This window comes from Rhinoraja longicauda, chromosome 30, assembly GCF_053455715.1.
Source record: "Rhinoraja longicauda isolate Sanriku21f chromosome 30, sRhiLon1.1, whole genome shotgun sequence".
NCBI lineage: Eukaryota > Metazoa > Chordata > Chondrichthyes > Rajiformes > Arhynchobatidae > Rhinoraja > Rhinoraja longicauda.
The window spans coordinates 25,511,469-25,536,964 of record NC_135982.1 but is presented as its reverse complement, the minus strand read 5'-3'; the positions used below and the strand labels follow the sequence as shown (position 1 = coordinate 25,536,964).

Below are 25,496 nucleotides of genomic sequence, written 5' to 3'. Positions count from 1 at the left end.
GTTTGCTTGTTTAGTTTAGTTTAGAGATACAGCACGGAAACAGGCCCTTCGGCCCACTGAGTCTGTGCTGACCAGCGATCCCCGTACACCACCACTATCCACACAAGGGACAATTTACAATTATACCAAGCCAGTTAACTTATAAACCTGCACGTCTTTGGAGTGTGAGAGGAAACCGGAGCTCCCGGGGAAAACCCACGCAGTCACGGTGAGATCTTTCACAGCATGGTGGTTATGTGCCTTGCAAACCCCTTCCTTCCACCAGCAGTCAGATGCCCCCAAGCATCTGCTTATTCGGTGTAGACCCAGCATATACATCGCCTCTGTGCTTCTTGCCAATGCCTTTGTTTCACTCGGTCACTATGAATACAACCTGCGCGGCCGGCAGGGGGGGGCGCTGAGCAGCGGCTGCAGGTGTGGGCGCGGCCGGCAGGGGGGGGCGCTGAGCAGCGGCCGGCAGGGGGGGGCGCTGAGCAGCGGCTGCAGTTGTGGGCGCGGCCGGCAGGGGGGGGTGTCGCTGAGCGGAGGCGGCTGCAGGTGTGGGCACGGCCGGCAGGGGGGGCCGCTGAGCAGCGGCTGCAGGTGTGGGCGCGGCCGGCAGGGGGGGCCGCTGAGCGGCGGCGGCTGCATGTGTGGGCGCGGCCGGCATGGGGGGGGGGGGGGGCGCTGAGCGGAGGCGGCTGCAGGTGTGGGCGCGGCCGGCAGGGGGGGCCGCTGAGCAGCGGCTGCTGCAGGTGTGGGCGCGGCCGGCAGGGGGGGCCGTTGAGCAGCGGCTGCAGGTGTGGACGCTCGCTGCTCCGCCATATTAGCCGCTGGGTTCCGCCGCCGCCGCCCGGCTCCGAGTGTCCGCTCTGGGGGAGGGAGCGCTGGGCCACCGCCTACTCCAGCCGCGGCCTGGGGCTCCGCTGCCTCGACACCATCCGGAGGCCCCGTTCAGAAGGCGCTGCCGCGGGTTTGATGTCGAGGTAAATACCGAGGCCTGAGAGGGTAGGCCCGGGACGCGGGGACCGGGGCTCAGGCGGCGGGCCTGGCTGCGGCTCCGGGTGGCGGGGCTCCGGGTGGCGGGGCTCCGGGTGGCGGGGCTCCGGGTGGCGGGGCTCCGGGTGGCGGGGCTCCGGGTGGCGGGGTTGCGGGTCTCCGGGCCCTAGTCCCGGTGCGAGTCCGGGCCTCTCGGCTGCAGCCTGCCCGCCCGCCCGCCCGCCCGCCGTGGGGAGAGGCGCGGCCTTGAGCCCGGGCCGGGCCGGGCCGGGCTGCGGGTGAACGATGCCAAGGCTGGGAAGGTGCCCAGTGTGGAGGGAGGCGGTGAAGCCTCTTCCCCTGAAGGGCTGCGAGCCCGGCGGGAACAACAGGGCCGAGCCAGGTAACCGCCCGCCAACCCTGCACCACAACACAGCCAGGGCAGCGGGAGGGGAGGGGGGGGGGGGCAGAACAACACGTTGAGTCTGATTGTGGTGAGGTTTATGTTGCATTCCTATTTCTCATCTCCATGTTTTTGTTGTTTGGCTGACGGGTGCGTTGGTAGCAACTGGATGGTAGGTATCCCATGTAGGTCTCCATGGCATACATCATAACCCCAGGACCTGCCACACAGAACAGTACAGCAGACACAGAGTGTTGGAGTAACTCAGCGGGTCAGGCAGCATCTGTGGAGAACATAGTGAACAGGTGATGTCCCAGATTGATCCCTGGGATGGCAGGACTTTCATATGAAGAAAGACTGGATAGACTCGGCTTGTACTCGCTGGAATTTAGAAGATTCAGGGGGGATCTTATTGAAACATATAAAATTCTTAAGGGGTTGGAGAGGCTAGATGCGGGAAGATTGTTCCCGATGTTGGGGAAGTCCAGAACCAGGGGTCACAGCTTAAGGATAAGGGGGACGTCTTTTAGGACCGAGATGAGAACGTTTTTTTTCACACAGAGAGTGGTGAATCTGTGGAATTCTCTGCCACAGAAGGTAGTTGAGGCCAGTTCATTGGCTATATTTAAGAGGGAGTTAGATGTGACCCTTGTGGCTAAAGGGATCAGGGGGTATGGAGAGAAGGCAGGTACAGGTTACTGAGCTGGATGATCAGCCATGATCATATTGAATGGTGGTGCGGGCTCGAAGGGCCGAATGGCCTACTCCTGCACCTATTTTCTATGTTTTGGCTCAGGTCATTTCTTCAGACTTGTTGCCTGATCCACTGAGTTATTCCACACTGTTTTTTTTGTTGTAAATCCCTCGCAAAGGTAGTGCCTAGTTTCTACATGTGACTGCAAAATCTCCTTCAAGTATGCGTAAGAGGAAGTTCTCCTCTCTCTGATGGGAGCTCTCCTGCTCCGTGACCATCTTCTGGAGGAAAAGGTCACCTCTCCCTGTTCGCCAGGGATGCTGTCTGACCTGCTGAATTACTCCAGCATTTTGTGCGTTTTCATTGCAAATTCATTGTAAAAAGCATCACAACACAGGAACAGGCCCATTGGCTCACAATATCTGTGCTGAACATGGTGCCAAGATAAACTCCTCTCATCTGCCTGCACATAATTCATATCCCTCCATACCCTGCACATCCATGTGCCTGCCTACCTAAAAGCCTCTTAAATGCTACCATCATATTTGCCACCACCACCACCTCTGGCAGCATGTTCCTGGCACCCTTTGCCCTCTCACCTTAAGGCTATGCCCCCTGGTTTTTGACATTTCCACCCAGGGAACCAGTGTCAGAGTTTTGCTGTTACTACAATACCTTGTGGGAAACTCCCAACACTGTGATTCACTCGAGGAAGTGGGGTTTGGAAAACCTTTCAGTACACTATACAAAATTTCCACAGAGCCTTTGATAAGGACCCCTTCATTGGAGGTTACTGAACAAACTGAAGGCACTGTGACTATGATTCTGGCTGGTGGGTGGTTAGGAGGAAGTACTGCATAGGGTGGCTCAACAATTGAATCGAGTTTCCTGTTGACTATTTTACATCCCTAGTTTCTGTTTGCTCTTGGCAGCACTACACCACTAAAGAACCCCGGTTCTCTTGCCTGCAACATGTTCACATTATTAGACTAATGGGCCCCTGCTGTGTTCCAAGTATCTGTCCCAAGTATCTTAAAGCTTGACGTTTATGACATTACCCAATATATACGTTGGGTTTTTTAATCCAAATGTTAAATGAATTGAAAAGATTATTCAAAAGTCAAGATCCTAATCCCAGACCAAAGCCCATGGTCAACTGTGCAGCATTGATCCTTGCCCTCCTGTATGCTTCTGAGATGATGACTGCCTACTGTTGGCATATCGGGGTATGTTTAGGTTAGAGCTACAGCATGGAAACAGGCCCTTTGGCCCACCAAGGCCACGCAGACCAGCGATCCCCATACACTAACACTGCCCTTCACACTAGCTGCAATGTACAATTTTACTAAAGCTAATTAACCTATAAACCTGCACATCTTTGTAGTGTGGGAGGAAACCGCAGTACCCAGAGAAAATCCACATAGGTCACAGACAGAACGTACAAACTCCATACAGACAGCACCCATAGTCAGGATCGCACTCGGGTCTCTGGCGCTGTGAGGCAGTAACTCTACCGCTGCGCCACTGGGAGATGCCACCAATGGGAGAGACACCACTAATGATATCTTGTCAAATCTGCTGCCAGGATAAACATGCCAAGGACCTGCACCAGGTCAACATCCCCAGCATTGCAGTCATTTGACTGTATTACATTGTTCAACAGTGTACATCTGAAACCAGCAGTCTGCTTCAAGTGCTGTCATGGCATGAGATCAGGGTGATACAGGAGTGCAGCTAACAGTGCTGCTGTAACAGAGCTTCAGCGATGCAGATTCAGTCCTGATCACCAGTGTTGCCTTTAGAGTTTGTACATTTTCCCTGTGAGTCACAGGCTGTGACTGCATCCTTTTCCTCTGGGTGCTCCAGTTTCCACCCACACTGCAAAGAATAGTAGGCAACTGTGTTAATAGACCATTGTGAATTCCCCATTGTGTGCAGGAGGTGGTAGAATCACGTAACGCAGGGAGAGTTAAATAGGATTACTGTAGAATTAGTATAAATGGGTGCTTGATGGTTGATGAGGATTCCAGTGCCCCTTTTCCATGATGTAGGAGTGACTCTATTTCCAGGTGGAGAAAGGAAAAATGTCCCTAACAGTGTAACATTACCAACTTGCCTGTGACATCTGTAAATGGAGAAGGATCACTTGACTTGATTTTATTTAGAGATACAACGCGGAAACAGGCCCTTCAGCCCACCGAGTCCACGCCAACCAGCGATCCCCGCGCACTAACACACACGACAATTTTCATTTTTTTTACCAATTAACCTGCAAACCTGTACGTCTTTGGAGTGTGGGAGGAAACCGGAGTACCTGGAGAAAACCTATGCAGGTCACGGGGAAAACGTACAAACTGTGTACAGACAGCACCAGTAGTCAAGATGGAACCTGGGTTTGTGATACTGTATGGCAGTAGCTCTGGCACAGTGTCGCCCACACCGTGATGCAGAACCTTCTTTGTCCGGGCATTGTGAGCACACAGGATCTCTGTGTAAATAGCAATGGTGCAGTACCTTTGACATTGTCCATCCCCTTACTCTCTCTATTGCCCTCGATACCAAGGGACCATTTATGATTCAGGCTCGTCAGCTGGTACCTGAGGATCCTACTGATTCAGGTGTACTTAGTGTTGTGAATTCAGACACATTGTGCCAAGCTCTGGGGTATTTGGGACAGACTTCACAACATCGGCAAATTAGTCCTGATGACAAACTGATTTGGACAAGGAAGTGGGGGCTTTTTGTTTAGATTCTTGGTTCGAGATAATACGTGGTTTGGTTTGTAAGAACAGGAAACTGTAAATATATACAAACTAGTCCTCAAGCTTTGGGCAAACAAACGTCATGCTTGGGAGAGCTACAAAGACGAATAATTTATTGAGTAGTAACTGAGAGGGCAAATGGTGCATTTACTGAAGAAAGGGCTTCAGGTTGATGTAGGCCTATTAAATTTCTAAAATATTGCAGAAATGGAGAATTATTGCAAGGTGTGAAGGGATTGTTAAGCGCAGTGATTGTTTGGACACTCCTCATCTGACTACACAACGTTTCAGCTTGCCCAGATGAATGTCTGTGTAAATCCCAGAGTAAGATTTTACCAGCTAGTCCATGGTTGTCTTGGATTTGTCATTGTGTATTTCACACTCAAAATAATTGTGCAGCAGCATTGAAGATGAAAATGAACTAAACCGTCCTCTATAAAATCTGCTTTTGTCCCACTGAATGTAGCAAACATTTTTGCGTTGTCACGCTATTCAGAGTTTATTTCTCTGGAATGGTTGAGGAAGAATTGCTGCTTTTATGTTCGGGTGGGTTGACCAAAAGACCAGTGACATTTTAGTGAACCAATAAAAATGTTGACATTTCTCTTGAAAGACTTGCTTTTGCCTATTCTTCTGTCCTATCACTTCCTTTTGCCTATCTTGTGCATAATGACTGGTCATGTGAGAAAATCTGCAGAGTTGAGGAAAACCTGGAAGGAAATACAATAATGGGGATAAAAGCGAGGTATTGGGGAATAATAGAGGGATCCACGGTGTAAACTAACTCCATTCTCCAGATATTATACCTAAGAATCAAGAGTAGAAACGAGGAACTGCAGATGCTGGTTTACACACACAAAATGCTGGAGTAACTCAGTGGGTCAAGCAGCATCTCTGGCGATCACGAATAGCCGACGTTTCGGTTGCGACTCTTCCTCGGTTTTCTTCAGAATTGTCACCTGACCATGTTCTCCAGAGATGCTTCCTGACCCACTGAGTTACTCCAGCATTGTGTTCGAGGTTCAAGAGTGTTTTATTGTCATATATGTACCGAAACGGAACAATTACATTTTTTCTTCTTACTGGGTATTACCCAGAGTTTAATATAAAATGTCAGTAAAGTTACTCAACACAAAAAAAAGATCACTTCACATTTGTGACCAGCATTTTTCCAGTGATTCCCCTCTTTGCCTTACAACTATGCCCTCTGGTTAAGTTGTCTATGCTAAGGGGGAAAGATCTCTCACTATCCACCATTTCTATACGTTTCACATTTTATGAACATCCATCAGGTTTCCCCCTCAGCCTCCTCTGCTCTAAGACAGGCAAACACAGCCTTTCTTATCTCTCCTCATCATTGTAACGTTCCATTCCAACAACATCCTGGTAAATCTCTGCATCTTTAATGTAGTCATATCCTTCCCTGGGTGTGGTGACCAGACCTACACACACAGTTTCCGTGGCATCACCAAAGTTTTACAAAGTTGTACCAGGGTAATAAAGGTCAGCACCCTGTATGCTGCCTTCTCCACCTTGTTCATCTGTGCTGCTACCTTTAGGGATCTGTGGACTTGTACACCATGATCCTCCTGTTCCTCAGTATCATGTTCCAAATCCTTTTACTATTAGACCTCCTAAAAGTATCAGCTTGCACTAGCTGGGATTAAATTCCATCTTCCACTGATCCACCCAACTTGCAACTGATCGTACTCTAAACTGCTGTTATCTTCTTTACTATAAATTTGCATGTTCTCTCCAAACTTCTGTGAAAACGCACACCTCCAGATTCAGGGACAGTTTCTCCCCGGCTGTTTTCAAGCAAAAGTACCATCCTACCACAATTAGAGAGCGGCCCTGAACTGCTATCTACCTCATTGGAAACCCTCGGACTATGGGACTTTACTGACTTTATCCTGCACTAAACATTATTCCCTTTATCATGTATCAGTACACTGTGGGTGGCTCAGTTGTAATCATGTATTGACTTTCCGCTGACTAGTTAGCACGCAACTAAGGTTTTTCATTGTACCTCAGTACACGTGACAATAAACTGGGCTCAACTTACTAAATATACCTCCTCCATGCATTTCCAATGTTTTAATATGAAGGATAAACAGTAAGGGTGCCCACACTGCTCCGTGTGCACCACTGGTCACAGCCAGCCTCCAATCACAAAAGCCTTCATCACGTCATAGCCAAGTTAATGTCGGTCCAATTCCATTGGCCCTGACCAGCCATCGAATGTGGAACGTCAAAGATTCTAATAAAATCTACATCCACTGCGCTGCCCTCATTGATATGTTTTGTTAATTCAATTTTTTTTTAAATCAAACTCATCAGACAGGATCTTTCAGCAACAGACCTGTACTGACTGACTTTCCAAGGGTAATTTAATCCTGCCCCTCAAAAATGTTTCCGTTAATTTCCCTATCACTGATGCTACTTAAGACTGATGCTTCCCCACCTTATCCCGCCTGCCCTCATAAATAACTGTTCCACATTTGCTGTCCACTTCACAACGCCAAAAATGTAAAGATCTCCTCCCTTGCTTCCTGTAGCAACCTGGGATACTTTTTATCGCGCCTTGGGAATTTAATCTCTAGGCCTGCTAAATCATAGAATGCATCTTTCTTTCTTTATATTGCCATGCTCTTGAATATTGCCCCATCCTTCTCTTTCACCCCAACAGATGGCATTCTCCATGGTGAATACAGATTAAATTGTAGAAGAATCTCGCCCCAAAATATCACCTGATCCTTTTTTCCAGCGATGCTGCCTGAGCCGCCGAGTTACTCCAGCATTTTGTGTCTATCTTTGGTGTAAACCAGCATTTGCGGTTCCATCCTGCACAAATTTTCATTTGAGCTCGACCCACGTTCTTCAGGTCTAGCTACACATTGTTCCCTCCTCTTTACCTAGTTATCTTTGCACTTTTATTATGACTTTAAATGCAGTTGTATTTTCCTTCACCTTGTCTGCTAGTAATATGTTGTTGTTGGTCCTTTTTGTCCTCCGAATTTGAAAACATGAAATCCCTGTACATTCTTTACAAGAAGAGCCTCATCTGTTTTCAACACTCTACCTGGATTACACTATTTTTAATCAAACCCGTGACGTCCCTTGACATGTGGGATTCTCTTGATGTGTCTGCCTTATCTTTCACCCTTGCGGCTGCACCTTGACCTTGAACTCTCACTGGTTCACGTTTAAATCGCTGTTACCAGATATGGATTTGCCCATCGTTAGCTGTTCACAGTATATTGTGGCCAGGTCCTGTGTTGTGACATTGAACATTACTCTTAAGTATTTTATATAACTCATCTGCGTTCACTAAAGAGAATGACATCAAGGATTGGGGGTGGGGAGCAGAAATGTTCTGGGGCGCTTTAACATTGAACAAAGTTATATATTTTTAAATATTTTTTCTTCATTTCAGGGTCTTAGTTTTTGGACAATATATGTCCATCACTACTTTGAAACTTGGTGTTATAGTCACTATCTCCAAAATTTCCACCCCCTAACACTCCACTGACTTGCATCGCTTCATTACCTCAGGTTAGGTCCAATGCTGTTCCTTCTCCAGTAAAACTATCTACATACTGTTGTGCATCCATTTTAAAAATGTCTCCAAGCCTTTTGCACCAAGGAAGTCCCTGTTAATATTGAGGAAATGGAAGTCCCTTACCACTATATTCCTGTTGCTTTTCTGTGATTTCCTTTATTACCCGCTCTATTTCTTGCTGACGATTGCAGTGTCTGCACAATTACCCCGGCTAAGTGATAGATAGCCTTTTATTTCCAGGCTCTACCCAAGTGGCTTTGTATAAAAAGCTTTCTGTGATATCCTTCTTCATTATAGCAGCAATGGCCTCCTTCACATTGCAATGATCTTATCTTTTACTTTCTTGCCTGTTGCATGTAGCTTCTATACTGGGTACTATGGTTTATCATTCCTCCCTCCTTTCAGCACTAATTGCAGCAATGTTATGTTCCCATGCCCAATTGATCTGCCCAGATGTCTGCTCCTCCTGCTGGACTCTTCTGTATTTGACTATACCTGCTCCTCTATCCCAGTGTAGTCCGAGACCTTATCAGTTTACCCTCCCCTTTTACATGTTCTGCAGCCTCTGAGCCATCCCTCTCCCTGATATCAACATTACCTTTTAAGAATCTCATCTGAGGCCCCAGAAATGCTTGTCTGTTTCCCTTACAATTTAACCAATTGAATCCCCATCTATCGTGGCGTTGTCTGCCACCGAGGCAAACGTGCTGCCACAAACCCGGCCGTTGCTGCTTCCCCCCCCCCCCGAAACTGTGAAAGCTGAAACGATCGTGAAGGCCAATGCTGTGATTGCTGGGTTAAAGGAATGAACACTTTGATAATTACTTAAAATTACATCAAACGCAATTTAAACGAGCAATAAGATGTAATTTCAGAAGCAAATAAATTAAAAACAAATACATCAAAGAATAGTTGTGGAAAAAATAAGAGGTTACGAGGAGAAGGCAGGAGAATGGGATTAGGAGAGAGATAGATCAGCCATGATTGAATGGCGGCGTAGACTTGATGGGCCGAATGGCCTAATTCTGCTCCAATCACATGACCTTATGAAAACAATGTAGCTGTTGGACAAGTTTACAGGGATATGGGCCAAACGCAGGCAGGTGGGAGTAGTGTAGCTGGGACATGTTGGCTGGTGTAGGCAAATTGGGCTGAAGGGCCTGTTTCCACGCTCTATGACTATGAGCTGTATGATAAACTAAAGAGAATCTATTATGAAATAAACCACAGGATTGATTGGAAGGATGAAGGAAGAATGTAGAAAAGGTTAACAGTTAAGAGCAAAGTATACTTATAAAGTAAAAGAACAGGAAGAGAACAAAGTGGCAATTTTTTAATTTGCACGATGAAAGTATTACTAGGTGTCAGGTTTTTAAAAAGCGCTGATGTGAATTGAGATATACCTGAGGATGACGTAGGTTGTGCTTTGAGATAACTGCCGAAAAGTTGTTTGCAGATTTCAAGGTGGGAAATGTATCTAAAAGCATGTTCTCAAAGCTGCTACAAGAAATTGGAGAGGCAATAGCTGAGGTTCTGACCGCAATTTTTCAATCTTCCTTAGATATTCAAATTATACCGGTGGATTGAAGGGTAGCCGCTGTAACAGTTCTGTACAAGAAGGGTGAGGGGGATAAACCAGGCAATTATCATCTGAGTATGAAGTCAGCTGAGGACATTTCATGGGCATTTAGAAATGAGTCAGTTGAGCAGAATAAATTTGAAGCAAATTATGTGTGACGCACTTAATAACATAGGGAAGATGTAGGTTTGGCCAGGATTATTAATAGGCATTTTTCCGTCTCACATGATTCAGTATGCCACATGTAGAAAAGGCGGATAAGGAGAAAATAAATGGTGGCAGCAGGCTTTGCTTAGATTCAAGAAGGGTCGAAACTGTTGTACCCGGACGTTGCTATTTGGTGCCACTTTGTTCACTGTGTTTAGGGCAGATACTAAAATCTAGTGACCAAGAGTGGCACGTTGATAAATTGCAAGAAAGATTCAGAAAAGTTGTTCAGAAACTTGGGTAGCTGGAATGTCTGTGACTGAGATGCAAAACGTTAATGAATTGGGCAGGAGTCCAATGTGCAGATTTGAATATTTGAACCTTGGGGCATATGTTGTACTTCATCAGGATAATAACTAGGATAGTAAACTATAATTATTAGGGACGTGGGATTCATCTATTGGGACTTTCTGCATCTGGGTACAGAGAGCTTAATAAAGATTTTTTGGATGCATTGCAGAGGGAAGCTGTCTGCCCATCACACTTGGGCAAGTAAGTCTTTGTTTGGTGAGCCCAAAATCATGAGTTTTTAGTGCTATTACAGGATTGCCCCACCCATTATCTGTGCAACATGTTCTCCATAACCTACAAAGAGCAACTGGAGTTTTGAAACTTCATTGTCACCCGGAGAGATGAAACAAGACCAATTGATCTAATATGCACATTTGTGTAGGAAAATAACTACAGATGCTGGTTTAAATCGAAGGTAGACACAAAATGATGGTGTAACTCAGCGGGTCAGGCAGCATCTCAGGAGAGAAGGAATGGGTGACGTTTCAGGTCGAGCCCGTTCTTCAGACTGATCAATGCACATTTAATTTTTCTTCTTGACTAGCAAACAAAACAAGTGGAACAGTGGTGTAGCTGGTCAAGCTGCTGCTTCAGTGCAGGAAACCTAGGTTTGATCCTGACCTCGGGAGCTGTCTGTGTGGCGTTTACACCTCATGTGAACGTGCAAGTTCCTTTCAGGTGCTCTGGTTTCCTCTACATTCCAAAGACATGCGGGTTTGTAGGTTAATTGGCCTCTAAATTGTCCCCTGTGTGCAGGGACTGGATGCGAAGGTGGAATAACAGAACTAGTGTGAGCAGGTGATTGATGGTCGGCGTGGACTCGATGGGCTGAAGGGCCTGTATTAATGCTGTGTCTCTAAACTAAACTACCCAATTAGTCACAAATTCAGTATCGAACTTTTCTGCATTGCCTCCTATTTTAGACAATACAATTTTGCTGCAAGTTTTTTGTGCCTTCTTCCTTCTTTGTTACCATCACCTTATAACTTCAGTTAAATCCATCCCCTATACCTTGGTTATTGTGAGAGAGGAATTGAATTGAATTGAGTAAATGTTATTAGCCAAGTATGTATACAAGCAAGGAATGTGCCATGGTGCTTTGCTCGCAAGTAACAACACGACATACAGTAAACAATTAAAAATAAAACATTATAATTTAAACATGTGAAGATTGAAATAAAATACCAGAGCAGAAGGAGGCTATGGACCTTTAAGTTAAGTGCATGTTGGTTCCCAGTAGACAAATTGCACCAGTCCCAATTCTCCGCCTGCTTATTTCTGTTCAGTCATGGGAGTTATTTTCATTTCCATCAGCTGCCTTTGAATCTTTTGCCACTTGTGTACAGCAAGGGCGAATTTGCAGGAGCCAATTAACCTGCCAGCACACTGGGATGTGGGAGTACTAGCCGCAAAACAAAATGCTGAAATAACTCCGTGGGTTTCAGCCTGAAATGTCACCGAGCCGTTCCCTCCCCAGATGCTGCCTGACCCGCTGACTGACTCCAGCGCTTTGTGCTTTGCTGAAGATGCCAACATCTGCAGTTGCTTGTGTCTGGAATGCTGGTGGCATTGGCTGCTGTAAATGTGGCTCACACAATCTGGCACAGAAATGCACACGTGAATTTAGAGTAAAACAAGCAGCACTTTAAGGAATAATACCATGGGATAGTGATTTTAAATTACTTGCTAACTGTATCAAAAGGAAAGAATGTGCATCACTGATCTCCACTTATTTCATGACGATATCTCCAGTGCTTCAAATCTACTGCATTTCTGGACTGCAATTAACTGGCATAAGGAACTAGTTCGCCCTGTTTTTCCCCCCAATTTTGAACATAAAAAATAGGGACAGCCCGTCCTTTATCCATGCTGATATTACCTTCAATGTGTGCTAAACTTTTGGAAATCTTAATAGGCTGACTGCATGCATCTTGCTAGTTAAGTTTGAATAATTCTTAATAAATTTGCTAAACTCAATTTCCATTTCATAAAACCACCAAGTCTGGTTAATTCCATGATGTTAATTCCTTGTTTCATGTTTTCTTATGGCATCGAGAGAGGCAATTTTGGCCCATCGGGTCTATGCCATTTCACAGAGCAATCCCATTCCCCCGAAGATAAACACAAAATGCTGGAGTAACTCAGCGGGACAGGCAGCAAGGGATATGGGGAAAAAGCAGGAACAGGTTACTGATTTTAGATGATCACCCATGGTCATATTGAATGGCAGTGCTGGCTCAAAGTGCCAAATGGCCTACTCCTGCACCTATTTCTCTATGTTTCTGGTTGAGACCCTTCCTTAGACTCGTCCCAAAATGTCTCTCATTCATTCTATCCCGAGATGCTGTCTGTCCTGCTGAGTTACTGCAGCATTTTGTGTCTATCTTCGGTGTAAATCAGCATCGGCAGTTCCTTCCTACACAATCCCATTCCCCCACTCATTTCCCCTGTAACTTATTCTGTCCACATTCCTGATATGGATTTAGGTGTGAAGAATACAATTTGCAATCGGAAACAGACTTGGGAGTGTAGTAAACTGAGTCTAGAAGGTAACCTTGAGGCTGTACACATGAAAACTGAATTTAACACAGAAAAAAATTGAAGTGTTACATTTCAGTCGCGAGGACAAGGAAAAAGGCAAAATTCTCCCAGGGAATTTGGAGGGTGAAATGAATTTTGAAACATTGTATAAAAGATTCAAGGCTACATAAATAAACAAGAAAATCGCGGTGACCTTTTCACAACAGCACTGGTGTGTCCTCACTCAATTGTGGTTTTGTCTTTGTCTGAGCACCACATTTTGGAGAAGATGCGAAGGCCAATGAGGAGGTGCTGAGGAGATTTATCTGCATGGTTCCAGCAACACGGGAGTTTGGTTGCGTGGATAAATTCGACAAGCTCTAATTCGCTCTTGGGAACAATAGGAAGTTGAGAGGTGATTAGATGGGGGTATGTAAAATGGAGCAGGGTCTAGACTAGATGGGGGTGGTGCAAGAGTCAAGAACCAGAAGGTAGAGAGGCTCGTGGAGATCAGCAAAGAAACCAGAACTGTCATGAGAAAAAAAAAGCTTTTACACCCATCTGCCATTGAGGGCCTGGAATCCACTACCAGGGCGGGCAGTGAAGGTAGTTTCAATTGTGACATTGAAAAGGGAACTTGATGAGTTTTTACATGACTCTGAGTTCAGTTCACTTCAGTTTATTGTCGCTTGTACCAAGGCACAGTGAAAAGCTTTTGTTGCGTGCTAACCAGTCAGCGGACAGACAATACATGGTTACAATCGAGCCATTTACAGTGTACAGATACATGATAAGGGAATAACGTTTAATGCATGGTGAAGCCAGTAAAGTCCGATCAAAGATAGTTCAAGGATCACCAGTGTGGTAGATAATAGTTCAGGATTGCTCTCTGATTGCAGTAGGATGATTCAGTTGCCTGATAACAGGTGGGAAGAAACTGTTCCTGAATCTGGAGCTGTGCGTTTTCACACTTCTATACCTTTTGCCCGATGGGAGAGGACTCTGAAGAGAGGGCAAACACGGACAAGCATGGGTGCCCGTCCCGGAACCATCACAGACTGGATGAACTGCATGGCCTCCTTCTGTGCTCTAAGCTTTGTGATTATGTGCACGGCATGGGTAACATTTGAAGTGGGAATAATTAGCATAGGCATTGCAGAGTGTAATCCGCATTGAGATGCTTCAGGAAGCATTCTTTAATGTGCTTGCAATGTTGTCTCAAAAGAGAGTTCGGAGTCAACCACATTTATTGCTCTGGAATCATCTATAGGTTTGTCAGACTAAGACATCTATCACTGAGATTCTAAGAGATATTAAGACCATTAGGACATTAGGAAAATTGTTCGTTTTCTTCCATCGTTTTGTTCAACCATGCCCAGTTGGCATGGTGGAATTTTACCTTCCATTCCTGGAGCAATAATCTGGTTAATAGCTCAATAAACCGATAATAAATCAATAAACCTTGGGTTAGAAATATCCAAAGAGTTGTATCTGCTTTGTAACCTTGTTGTCATCGTTGTAACTAGTTCTCAATGACTTGATTTCAAATCTGCTGTCCTTTCTGTCAAACTAGATGAACAGCAACAGCAACAAGCGAGCTCCAACAACAGCAACCCAGAGACTGAAGCAGGACTACCTTCGAATAAAGAAAGACCCAGTGCCTTATATCTGTGCTGAACCTCTCCCATCTAATATTCTTGAATGGTGAGTGAGTTTACAAAAAAACAATTAACCAGTTGATTTTGCAAGATTGTATACGAGTTAGCATGCTGGCATTGCCTGGATTCTTTGGTGTGTGGGGGGGAATTGCCCATCCATGCCCTTTCAACAATAGACAGGATGCGACCAGTTTGCTAGGCTCCCAATCATCAGAAAATGAGTGTGCGTTATCTGCAGTGTCACTTACCAGTTACGTGCTTGCGATGCTCAGTTTGGGTTTCATTAGGAGTTTGCATTAGAGCTGCAGTCCAGTGCTGAATTCCAAAGATTAATTGATAGATACAGCATAGAAACAGGCCCGTTGGCCACCCAGTCCAGGACAACCATCGAGCACCCGTTCACACCAGTTCTCCGTTATTCTGCTTTCATATCCATCTCCCTACACACCAGGGGCCAATTTACAGAGGCCAATTAACCTACAACCCCGCAAGTCTATGGCTTGTGGGAAGAAACCGGAGGAAACCCCAATGATCATAGAGAACATGCAAACTCCACACAGCACCGCAGACCCGGGTTCGATCCCGACTACGGGTGCTGGTAAATGTAAAAATTGTCCCTTGTGTGTGGGATAATGTTAATATGCGGGGATCGCTGGTCAGCGAGGACTCGGTGGGCCGAAGGGCCTGTTCCGTGCTGTATCTCTAAACTAAACTAGTCAAATGTCGCCCGAGGTCAGGATCGAACCCCGGTCTCTGGGGCAGCAGTCCTACCAGCTGCCCCACTGTATCACCTAAAGATGGGGTGAGCTCAACTGCCTTTGACATTCCATCAACATTTGTGCGGCCTCAAGGAATCCTAATAAAACAGCCATGAAACGTCACCCATTCCTTCTCTCCAGAGATGCTGCCTGACCCGCTGAATTACTCCAGCATTTTGTGTCTACCTTCGATTTAAACCAGCATCTGCAGATTGTTTCCATAATAAAACAGTAAATCAGGTTGGGGAAAATGCTCCACACTTTGGCGTTCTACCTCATCACCCTGCCCTGGGGTGGCTTTGCAGGAGTTTCTCGTGGTAACGTCTCTGTAAATTCCAATCCGCTTGCTGTAGGAAGCATGTGATGGCATTAAAGAAGTTGCAAGAGGTTTGAGAATCTTGCCGGGCAGGAGGATCATGGACGTGTGGCAAGGCTAGCAAAGGAGAATACAGTGTGGATATGATTGAGACGTCTAAAAAGGTGGAGGTACAGACCGTAGTACTGGATTTTTAAAATCGTAAGAGCAGTGGAAGTCTGAAGTTTAGTGTATGAAAAGGTGGTGGAGGCAGGAACCTTTGTCAAATTTAAAGATATCCTGGATAACCACTTAAAGAGCTGTGACCTATAAATCTGCAGGAAGGAACTGCAGATGCTTGTTTATACCGAAGGGAGAGACAAAGTGCTGGAGTAATTCAGCGGGTCAGTCAGTATCTCTGGAGAAAAGGAATAGGTGATGTTTTGTGTCCGAGGAAGGGTTCCAAGTGGAAACGTCAACTATTCCTATTCTCCAGAGATGCTGCCTGACCTCCTGTGTAATTCCAGCACTTTGTGTCTAACCTATTAAAACTATTGACTTGGAATTGGGAAGTGGGAGTAACTTAAATGGATTAAATTTTGGAGGCATGGCTGCAATGAACAAATAGCCTCTATGTTTAAAAAAATCCTAAGTATGGAGCAGCCTTGTCCTACAGGGATGGTTATTTTGAGGTAATTGCTTTTTCCGCAGCCAGTAAAAAGCAATTAAAGCAATGTTCTAGCCGTCTGCAATAAAATCCAGTAACATTTCTGTGGCACAGGTTAATATAGTTCATGTATAATTAACCAACAAGATTAAAGTGCATGTGTACATACTGTGTGCAAACATGACATTGGATAGCACCATCCACGTCTATCACTCATCTTTTGTTCTCTGATCAAAAGTAGCCTGGTCTGATCACCAGTTGGCCACTTGACAGATCATACTGACAAAAACTGTGCCATCGTTGTAACATTGCGTAAATCCCGCACTTTGTGGTTTGTGAAAGTCAATCTGTTATCAGAGGTCTAAGTCAGAGTTTGAAAACAGTCACAACCATGTGATTGGGTAAATTGATCAACAACATGCTCCTCCAACACCGCACAATCCCACGTTTGTGGTCGTCTTTCGGTATTACACAGTTGTAGGGCACTTAATAGATCTAAATGTGCTCTGCCCTCTACCGGAATAAAAGTACAATAACAATGCTCCTAGAAATTTTGCTTGGGTGTAACCAAGCAAAATGTCCAGGTTCTCCTGGATTTATTTTTTTTTGTCTTTGAGTATACATTTCCAGTTATAAAAACTGAAACCCAGTCGAATTTTCCAGTGTGGTGGAGAAACTGCAGATGCTGGTTTACACCGAAGATAGACACAAAGAGCTGAACTAACTTAGAAGGTTGGGCAGCATTTGTGGGGAAGGGTCTAAACCTGAAATGTCACCTACTCCTTTTCTCCAAAAATGTTGCCTGACCTACTGAGTTACTCCAGCATTTTGTCAATCTTCGGATTTTACTGTGCACAGGTTGCTTGTTGTAACAAGTTGGACTGGACAGTGATCGTGCTAAATTGAAGGGGTTAATTCATTATGATTAAATATGGTTTTCATAACCGTTATCTTCTCTTACTAGGCATTATGTGGTACGAGGTCCTGAGAAAACGCCATATGAAGGTATGTAATAGTATATTCCTGTACATACTGAACAACTGTTAATGAAGGGCATGTTAAGATAGTGTACACCTCCATCAAATCTCCACTCAACCTCACTTTATCTCTTGGAGAAACATCCCTAACACTCCGGTTTTAATCTTGTACCTGAAATCCTCCGTCTCTGGAACTGCTCTGGTAAATAACTAAATGCTGTGGTTATATAACGGATTTTTCCTCATTCAAAAATGGTATGCTTAAAGTTTTCATTGCCGAATCCACAAATTCTGAAAGTCAAATTTCTGTCAACTAGTGATGCTGTTGTTTCCTGTTCAAATATAGGTGGTCTTTATCATGGGAAGCTAGTTTTCCCCAGAGAATTTCCGTTCAAACCGCCTAGTATTTATATGATTACACCAAATGGAAGATTCAAGTGTAACACAAGGTAAGGAGCTTTGTGCAAGACTTAAGGTTTCCATTAGTTGCATAAAACTTTGAGGAAACACATTTGTTACTTGTTACTTTTGTTGGTTCTATCCTACTTCTCCAATTTTGTTTTTACATTTTAATGCGTCTAAATTTGCTGGTTTCTTATAAAATGAATGATTCTTGCCCTATGAAATTCTTTGCCAATGTCAAGAAGGCACCAAAGGCAACAGTTCACAATGTTTCCAAATTGGTCCAAGTTTAAGACTGAACATTAACAATCACTTAACCAGTGAATCTGGAAATACTTGTATTTTAATGTTTTTTATTGCATGTCCAAAAGTCTACAATAATTTTATTTCAAGGCCTGAAAGTGTCTTTCCAAACCTGTTTTCCCATGTTATCGGCCATTAAGGATGTCAGTATTAACAACTCCAGTTTTCTCTAGATTATTTTCCAATCCTCAGCACAGAAAGACACTTCATTGGCAAGTCCTAACTTTCAGTGAACCAAATTTAATTATTTGTGTGAAAAGAATCTTATGGTATATTTGTGTGGATAAACTTGTATTCAAGTTGCTAGACCAACTGGAAACGCAATTAGATGTCTTCTGTTCTTTGTTCTACCTGACTGACTTGTATTTTTGAAGCTATAAACTGTAAGTAAATCGCTTGAACCTGTCAGAATTATAACCTGGGCACACTATCTTCCCCATTGCTCGATCTCTTGTGCTGATTATATCCTTGTAGACTATGTCTAATCTGCTTGGATAGCATACAAACAAATGTTTTCACTGTACCTTGGTGCATGTGACAACAAACCTGAACCTAAATGGGCCATTCCAAACAATTTTTATGCCTCTGAAGCATTCACAATGTAGATTGTTCTCTATCCTGATGGGAGGAAAGGACTCTGGAGGGGAGAAAGTGATCGAGCTCTGGACTTGGATTCATTACCTTGCCCTCGGTTGGTGACTGTCATACGGAATGGTGGAAAGGTAGCCAAGGGTAGGGCGAGAAAATAGATTGGAATATGGAAAACAAAATAGAAAAAGGGCGTAAAATTCTGCAAGATGCATTTTGCATGATTGAGCTGAGGCCAGCCACAATTTTCATGCACTTGCCTGGACAGACTTGTTTCAGATTGAGCATAATACATTTTATAAACAAATTTTAAAGGTTGGAATTGCAAAACGGAGATTTTTACAAACAATTGCGTGGACCAGTTTAACTTGGTTTCTCTTAAGTTTAGAATTTGCCATAATTTAAAGCACAAGACTTTTCGCATGTTGTAATTGCTTTATCAACAATGCGTTTCTTTCATTTCTGATTTGAACAGAAATTGCTATTTTTAACCTAGATTTGTTTTTAAAGTATCTTGAATATTATAGAACAAATTAGATAATTGCAGGTTTTCAGTTATAAATTTGTAAGGAAATTCTCTTATTGCAAAGTTAAAAGCATAGGTACAGTGCCATTCTTCCATCGAAGGATCTTGCGGGATACCCTGTGGCTGATTGTTCAACATTTGCATGTCCAGTAATATCTTTTTATTTCCCAAGTTTGTTGGCCAGCTACTTGGAGTTTAATCTGTGTTTTTACCACTGCTTCCCAGCATTCTCTTCTGCCCATATTCATTCAGGCAGGTTTTCTTGCTAGTTCTTTAAAATCTGTTGAAATTGGCTGTTACTGGAATGATTGCTGTATATCCATGCCTTCAAACAACAATTTTCATTTCTTTTGAGTCGTTTGATTTTCTAGAAATATTGTGAAATATCTTGTTTCGACCACAAGAAATACATCTGTGTGTGGCCATCTCTAAATTCTAGTTAAGTAAGGTATACTTTACAAACATACTAAAAAATTTATCATCTTGAAATCCGAGTACTTTGCAAAGGATAAGAGAACTTTTGTTTCATTTGAGTTCTCAGAAGGAACACAGATGGAGCTTATTTTGAAAATCTTTCCAATTCTTTTTGACGTACCCTGTGTAATAATCTTAATACATACACAGGGTGGTGGAACTGAAAGTCTTAGGTTAAGAATTCCTCTCCAGAACAAAAAGTACTATTACATCCATTAAAATGCCATCTAGTTTATTTTCCTACTTGTATTCTGTCCAAAGCCAGCATGTTTTTTTTAATTGAGAAAGTGAGCTTTTATAGTTAAGTTTCCTGAACTTTGTACCAGGATCTACCTGATCAAAAGAAGCTGCTGAAGTGCCACTCTATTGCCCCTGTCCATTGTCAAAGCAACATTAACTAACAGAGAGTTAGATTGAGCTCTTGGGGCCAAAGGAATCCAGGGATATGGGGAAAAAGCGGGAATGGGGTACTGATTTAAAATGATCAGCCATGATTATATTGAATGGTGCTGGCTTGAAGGACTCCTGCACCTATTTTTCTGTTTCTCTGCAGATGTTAAGAATGATATATCTTTTTTAATCGACATAGCTATAAATTGAAGAGATTAAGAATTTCGGAACAATTCTTATTTGATAAGTTGAGGTAAAAACAGTGAAAAGCTCAACTGATAAACAGCAACAAAAACACGAGAGATCTATCTTTGGACATCTCAAATTATATTTAAGGTATACATTGCAAACATAGTGATCAACCTCTCCTGACCTGTTAGAGCCTTTTGCAAACGTTATCTGCGTTGCTTCTGTGAGCTTTGTCTGTGAGCTCTCTGCTCGGGTGAAACAAAAGTCCTTTCATCCTTTGCAAAGTACTTGGATTTCAAGATAATAAATGTTTTATTATGTTAGTAAAGTATACCCTACACATAATTAAGAATTGCCCACGCAATGCTTTATGTTTTCATTACTGTTTATCGGTTGTGCTCTGAGCGGTTGCGTGAATCCATGTTGAAAAGTAATGAATTTTAGCAAACAACTTTTCCTTTCAGGTTATGTCTTTCAATCACTGATTTCCATCCAGACACCTGGAACCCAGCCTGGTCTGTTTCCACAATCCTGACGGGTCTCCTTAGTTTCATGGTGGAGAAAGGCCCTACATTGGGCAGCATCGAAACTTCAGAATATACAGTGAGTTCTGATCATTCTCATTACCATCGTGTTGGTTCGATGACATTTGAACTGAGCGATGTACTGGACCTTAGCAAATTGCATTTCTAAAACTGATGTGCTTTCATTTATAACATAAGAAAATAACTACAGATGCTGGTACAAATCGAAGGTATTTATTCACAAAATGCTGGAGTAACTCAGCAGGTCAGGCAGCATCTCAGGAGAGAAGAAATGGGTGACGTTTCGGGTAGAGACCCTTCTTCAACCCATTCCTTCTCTGCTGAGATGCTGCCTGACCTGCTGAGTTACTCCAGCATTTTGTGAATAAATACCTTCATTTATAACATAGTTGTTTTAAAATGACTTCCAGCAATTTATAACTGATCCTTGAATTAATATTTTGATTTCTTCTTTGTAGAAAAGACAACTTGCTGCCCAAAGCAGTGCCTTTAATCTAAAGGATAAAGTGTTTTGTGAGCTTTTCCCAGACCTAGTGGAGGTAAGTATTTGTAGACATTTATAGGTAAAGCAATAAATGCAATATCAATTTGGGGAGTTTCCGAGTGTTTGTTGGATGTATAAAAATAAGCTGGCATTGATGAGGCAAAATATTGTCTGCAAAAATCACCATTTGTAATGGTGGTACTGAGAAAGAATGATAGTAGATTCTGAAGAATTTAAATCCTCCAGTTCATTGCCAAAGCTTTTTGTGTCATAGCGACTTAGCGTGGAAACAGGCCCTTCGGCCGAACTTGCCCACACCGGCCAACAGGTCCCATCTACACTAGTCTCACCTGCCTGTGTTTGGCCCATATCCTTCTAAATCTGTCCTATCCATTAGCCTGTGTAGGTGTGGCTTACACGTTGCGATAGTACGTCCTCTGCCAGCTCGCTCCATACACCTACCACCCTTTGTGTGAAAAAGTTACCCCTCGGGTTCCTATTAAATCTTACCCCTCTCACCTTAAACCAATTTCCTTTGGTTCTTGATTCCCCTAATCTGGGCAAGAGACTCCTTGCGTCTACCCAAGCTATTCCTCTCATGTCGATCAGTAAAAGTTAGTGGAAATAAAAATCTATTTTCCACTTGTACATTTTGTATTTGAGTTTGTATTCGTGTATAGTATTAATTGATCTGTTTGGATAGCATGCAAAACAAAGCTTTTCACTTACCTCAGGACACATGCCAATTATAAACCTAAACTTAAAAACCAGAAGGCGTTGGACTGGAGCTAGTGAACAGGAGTTGTGGAAATCATTATTAATCTATGAAACAATTCTTCAAGTTAAGCACTGCAGTAAATCAGTGGATAACCCATAAGTTGACTTCAGAAGGATAGAGCACATTACAAGTATTAATAAGATATTGGCAGACTGTATTTTGGGTGTTCTGGTGGCTATGTCTGGAAGATTATCACTTGGAGGATGAGCAACAGCCAGTTTTTCACTTTGACAGAAGGATATTGATGTCATTCTGTGACCCTGGGGCTTGGAGTCTTCAGTGACTTATAATTGCCAGCTGACAGAAGAATGCTTATTTACGAAATCAAGCCCACTAACTATTAAAAAGTGGTTAAAGCCTATTCCAACATGAAAGGTGTATGATGCTAAGCTTACGAATGGATCTACAACTTTGAAATTTTCAAACTTTGAGCGGTTCCTTGATTAGTACGAGTGTCAGGGGTTATGGGAGAAGGCAGGAGAATGGAGTTAAGAGGGAAAGATAGATCAGCTATGATTGAATGGGGGAGTAGACTTGATGGGCCCAAATGGCCTAATCTGTTCCTATCGCTTATGATCGGGATGTCTAAAAGTAGAGTGCAGTTTGAGCATATCAATAGTTTGCATTTGCTTTAAATTACTCCACCACAGTTATACTATGGGGTAGACACAAGGAACTTCAGATGGTGGAATCTTGCATAGGATACGTGCCAGAGTAACTCAGTGGACCAAGCAGCATAAGAATGTTGCCTGATCCCCTGGGTTACTCTAGCCCTTTGTGTTCTACAGTTTGTCAAACTTAAGTTTCTCTTAGGTCTACGCTCTTCAGTCAGCCTAAATAAGGTTGTAGAGAATTTTTGGTCGACGATTCTCTGGTATGCGATCACAGAATGCAATGAGGTCAGAATGCAAGGAATAGATCCTAGGAGATGCCAAATAATTGTAATAATATAGTTTTATCCTCATTCCTCCAGGAAATAAAAGAGAAGCAGCGGGCACAAGAAGAACTAAGTAACAGGGCCCAGGCTCTGCCCTTGCCGGATGTTATCCCCGATGGTGAAATGCACCAGAACGGGGTGCCACTACTGAACGGGCACGCGGTGCTACCAGCTGCCAACCACCAAGGTCTCCAACAGGCCAACCGAAACCATGGACTCCTCGGAGGAGCCTTAGCAAACTTGTTCGTCATTGTTGGTTTTGCAGCGTTTGCCTACACAGTGAAATACGTGTTACGAAGCATAGCACAAGAATAAAGCTGGCGATGAGACCAAATAATTGCAAGACTTGCGAGCAAAATCTGACTCCTTTTGGGGAAACGGTGCAAAAGGGGAAAGAATAAGACTGCGCTGGAGTGATGTAATTAAAATTACATTTGTGTATGTGCAAAACATGACCAACTAGAGCCTATGGTTTTCTTTCATGAATGGATCAACGAAGCTAGCAAATGGTTGAAGAATATGCAGAAGGTTCAGGTTTACTGTGCTGGTCATGTGTACTTTACAATGGGTGACCAATATTATGCCTCTTAATTATGATTCTGAAACTAGCATTATTTCTAAAAACAAAAAAAAGGGGCATGTTTTGCAGCGACATTTTCAGATTTTAATTGTTTACTTCAATGATTAAAAATATCTACCCCAGCATTAATGACTTTTTAACGTATTTATATTACTGTTGTATTTAGACCCTACAGGAAGCATTTCTGGAATAGTAAAGTAGAAAAAGTGAATGCTGAGCAAAATAAAACTGGGTGTGAACTTAAAGAAGCAATTTTAAAATGGTTACTTTTTGTTTTAGTAAAATGGGAAAGGTGAGTATGGTCGTCCAATGTAAAATGAGTGACCACCTAAGAGTTTGAGACCTTGTGCACATTCCTACAAACTAATTATCAGCTTTTTAAGTTTTATGGATAATCCTTGGCAAAACAGGAAGAGAAATCCTTTTTTGTAATTGATTTCTTTAAAAATGCTCAATGCCCCACGTGTTGCTGAAAATGATACTGCAATAGTCAACTATCAATTATTTTGCTATTTCTGGAAGATGGTTCTGTTTGCCTTTGGTACAATATCTTTGAAATTGAGCAATACAATTTTCCGCAAAATATCCAACCTGCACAAAATTCTAATGGGCTAAACAGCTAACAACTTAATTGCAACCTATTAGTTCAATGTGACGATCTTGGCAACATCTCCTAATTTCACAACTGTCATGAAGTGTGAAAATGAGAGATTTCTAATTTTAATTTTCATCTCGAGCAACCAAGAGAGATTAGATTTTTCGCTTGGTTGAAGTTGTAGTGTAATTTGTCACATTCAAGTCATTCCCTGGATGTCATTATACCTGACCCACTGCAGTATTGAGTAGGTTTTGCACAATTGCAATTATATTATAAATGACTACCAATAAAACTTGCAGGATATCAGTGGTATCATTTAGTAGCATTAAAGAGAGAGCCTAAATATCTTTCAGAAGTTGAGTTAATTTCCTGACAAGACTGATGTTATTGTGTGTGTCAAGTCCACAGTTTTATTCTGAAAGTATTGAGTAGGGAAATGTTTTTGTCATAAAGTTCTATCTTATAATGTACAAAATATTTGTCAAGTCTTTGGTAAATGTTTCTTGAAAGCTGCACTGGAATGGGGAAAGTGTTGGTGACTGTATTTTGGAATTATTGAAGCAGAACGATGGAAAAACAATGCAAATTAATTGAACTGAGCATACAAATTGTACGTGGCAAGGCCTCTGCCTTATCCATAAGATTATTAAAATGAATTTGTGGATTTTTTTTTCCTTTTAAAGCTACAAACCTCAATGTAAATAACATAATCTAGAAACCATTAATGAGCCTTGCCAGGAAAGATCTATTTAAAGCTTCAAAAAAAATAAGTTGACTTCAGTATATGGTAGGTTTATGTTCTGATCTGTGTTTCAGTTTGTAAAATCAATAAATTCTTTATCACACAAAACTAGAAATGCGACCGATCGCTTTTTATGCCAGATTTTACTCCAATTGTGTTCTCTCACTGCCTCATGACAAGAAGCTATGAGCAGAGATAGTCATACAGCAAGGAAACGGGATCTTAGGCTCAACACGACCATGCGGATCAAGTTGCCCCATCTAAGATGATCCAATTTTGCCCTTATCCCTCTAAATCTTTCCTATCCATGTCCCTGTCCAAATGTCTTTTAAATGTTACCATAGTAGCTGCCTCAACTACTTTGGGCATTACATTCCAAATACCCACCACCCTCTGAGTGAGTGAGATTCCTATTAAACTTATTCCTCTCGCCTTAAACCAATGTCCTCTAGTCCTTGATTCACCTACCCTGGGGAATAAGTCTTTGCTTTCACCCAATCCCCCTCATGATTTTGTACACTACCATAAGATCATTCCTCAGCCTCCTGAATAAAGTCCTAACCTGTCCCTATAGCTCAGCTTCTCGAATTCTGGCAATATCCTCGTAAATCATCTCTGCATTTTTTACAG

The 25,496-nt window shown here is 42.9% G+C and overlaps 1 protein-coding gene across 1 annotated transcript; it reads left to right on the top strand.

Moving 5' to 3' along the window:
- Positions 1-758: 758 nt before the first annotated feature.
- On the top strand, positions 759-24,963 carry ube2j2 (ubiquitin-conjugating enzyme E2, J2 (UBC6 homolog, yeast)). Its single transcript, XM_078425197.1, has 7 exons — positions 759-965; positions 14,549-14,679; positions 17,318-17,358; positions 17,677-17,779; positions 20,667-20,805; positions 21,206-21,286; positions 22,983-24,963. The coding sequence occupies exons 2-7, from the start codon at positions 14,549-14,551 to the stop codon at positions 23,259-23,261; spliced, it is 774 nt and encodes a 257-aa protein (XP_078281323.1). The 5' UTR covers positions 759-965; the 3' UTR covers positions 23,262-24,963.
- The last annotated feature ends 533 nt before the right edge of the window (positions 24,964-25,496 follow it).

Bases quoted from the DNA above. Each gene is read 5' to 3' on its own strand.
- ube2j2 (XM_078425197.1), top strand. From the start codon at position 14,549: ATGAACAGCAACAGCAACAAGCGAGCTCCAACAACAGCAACCCAGAGA. The intron at 14,680-17,317 runs GTGAGTGAGTTT...TTCTCTTACTAG, and splicing joins CCATCTAATATTCTTGAATG to GCATTATGTGGTACGAGGTC. The intron at 21,287-22,982 runs GTAAGTATTTGT...TCATTCCTCCAG, and splicing joins TTTTCCCAGACCTAGTGGAG to GAAATAAAAGAGAAGCAGCG.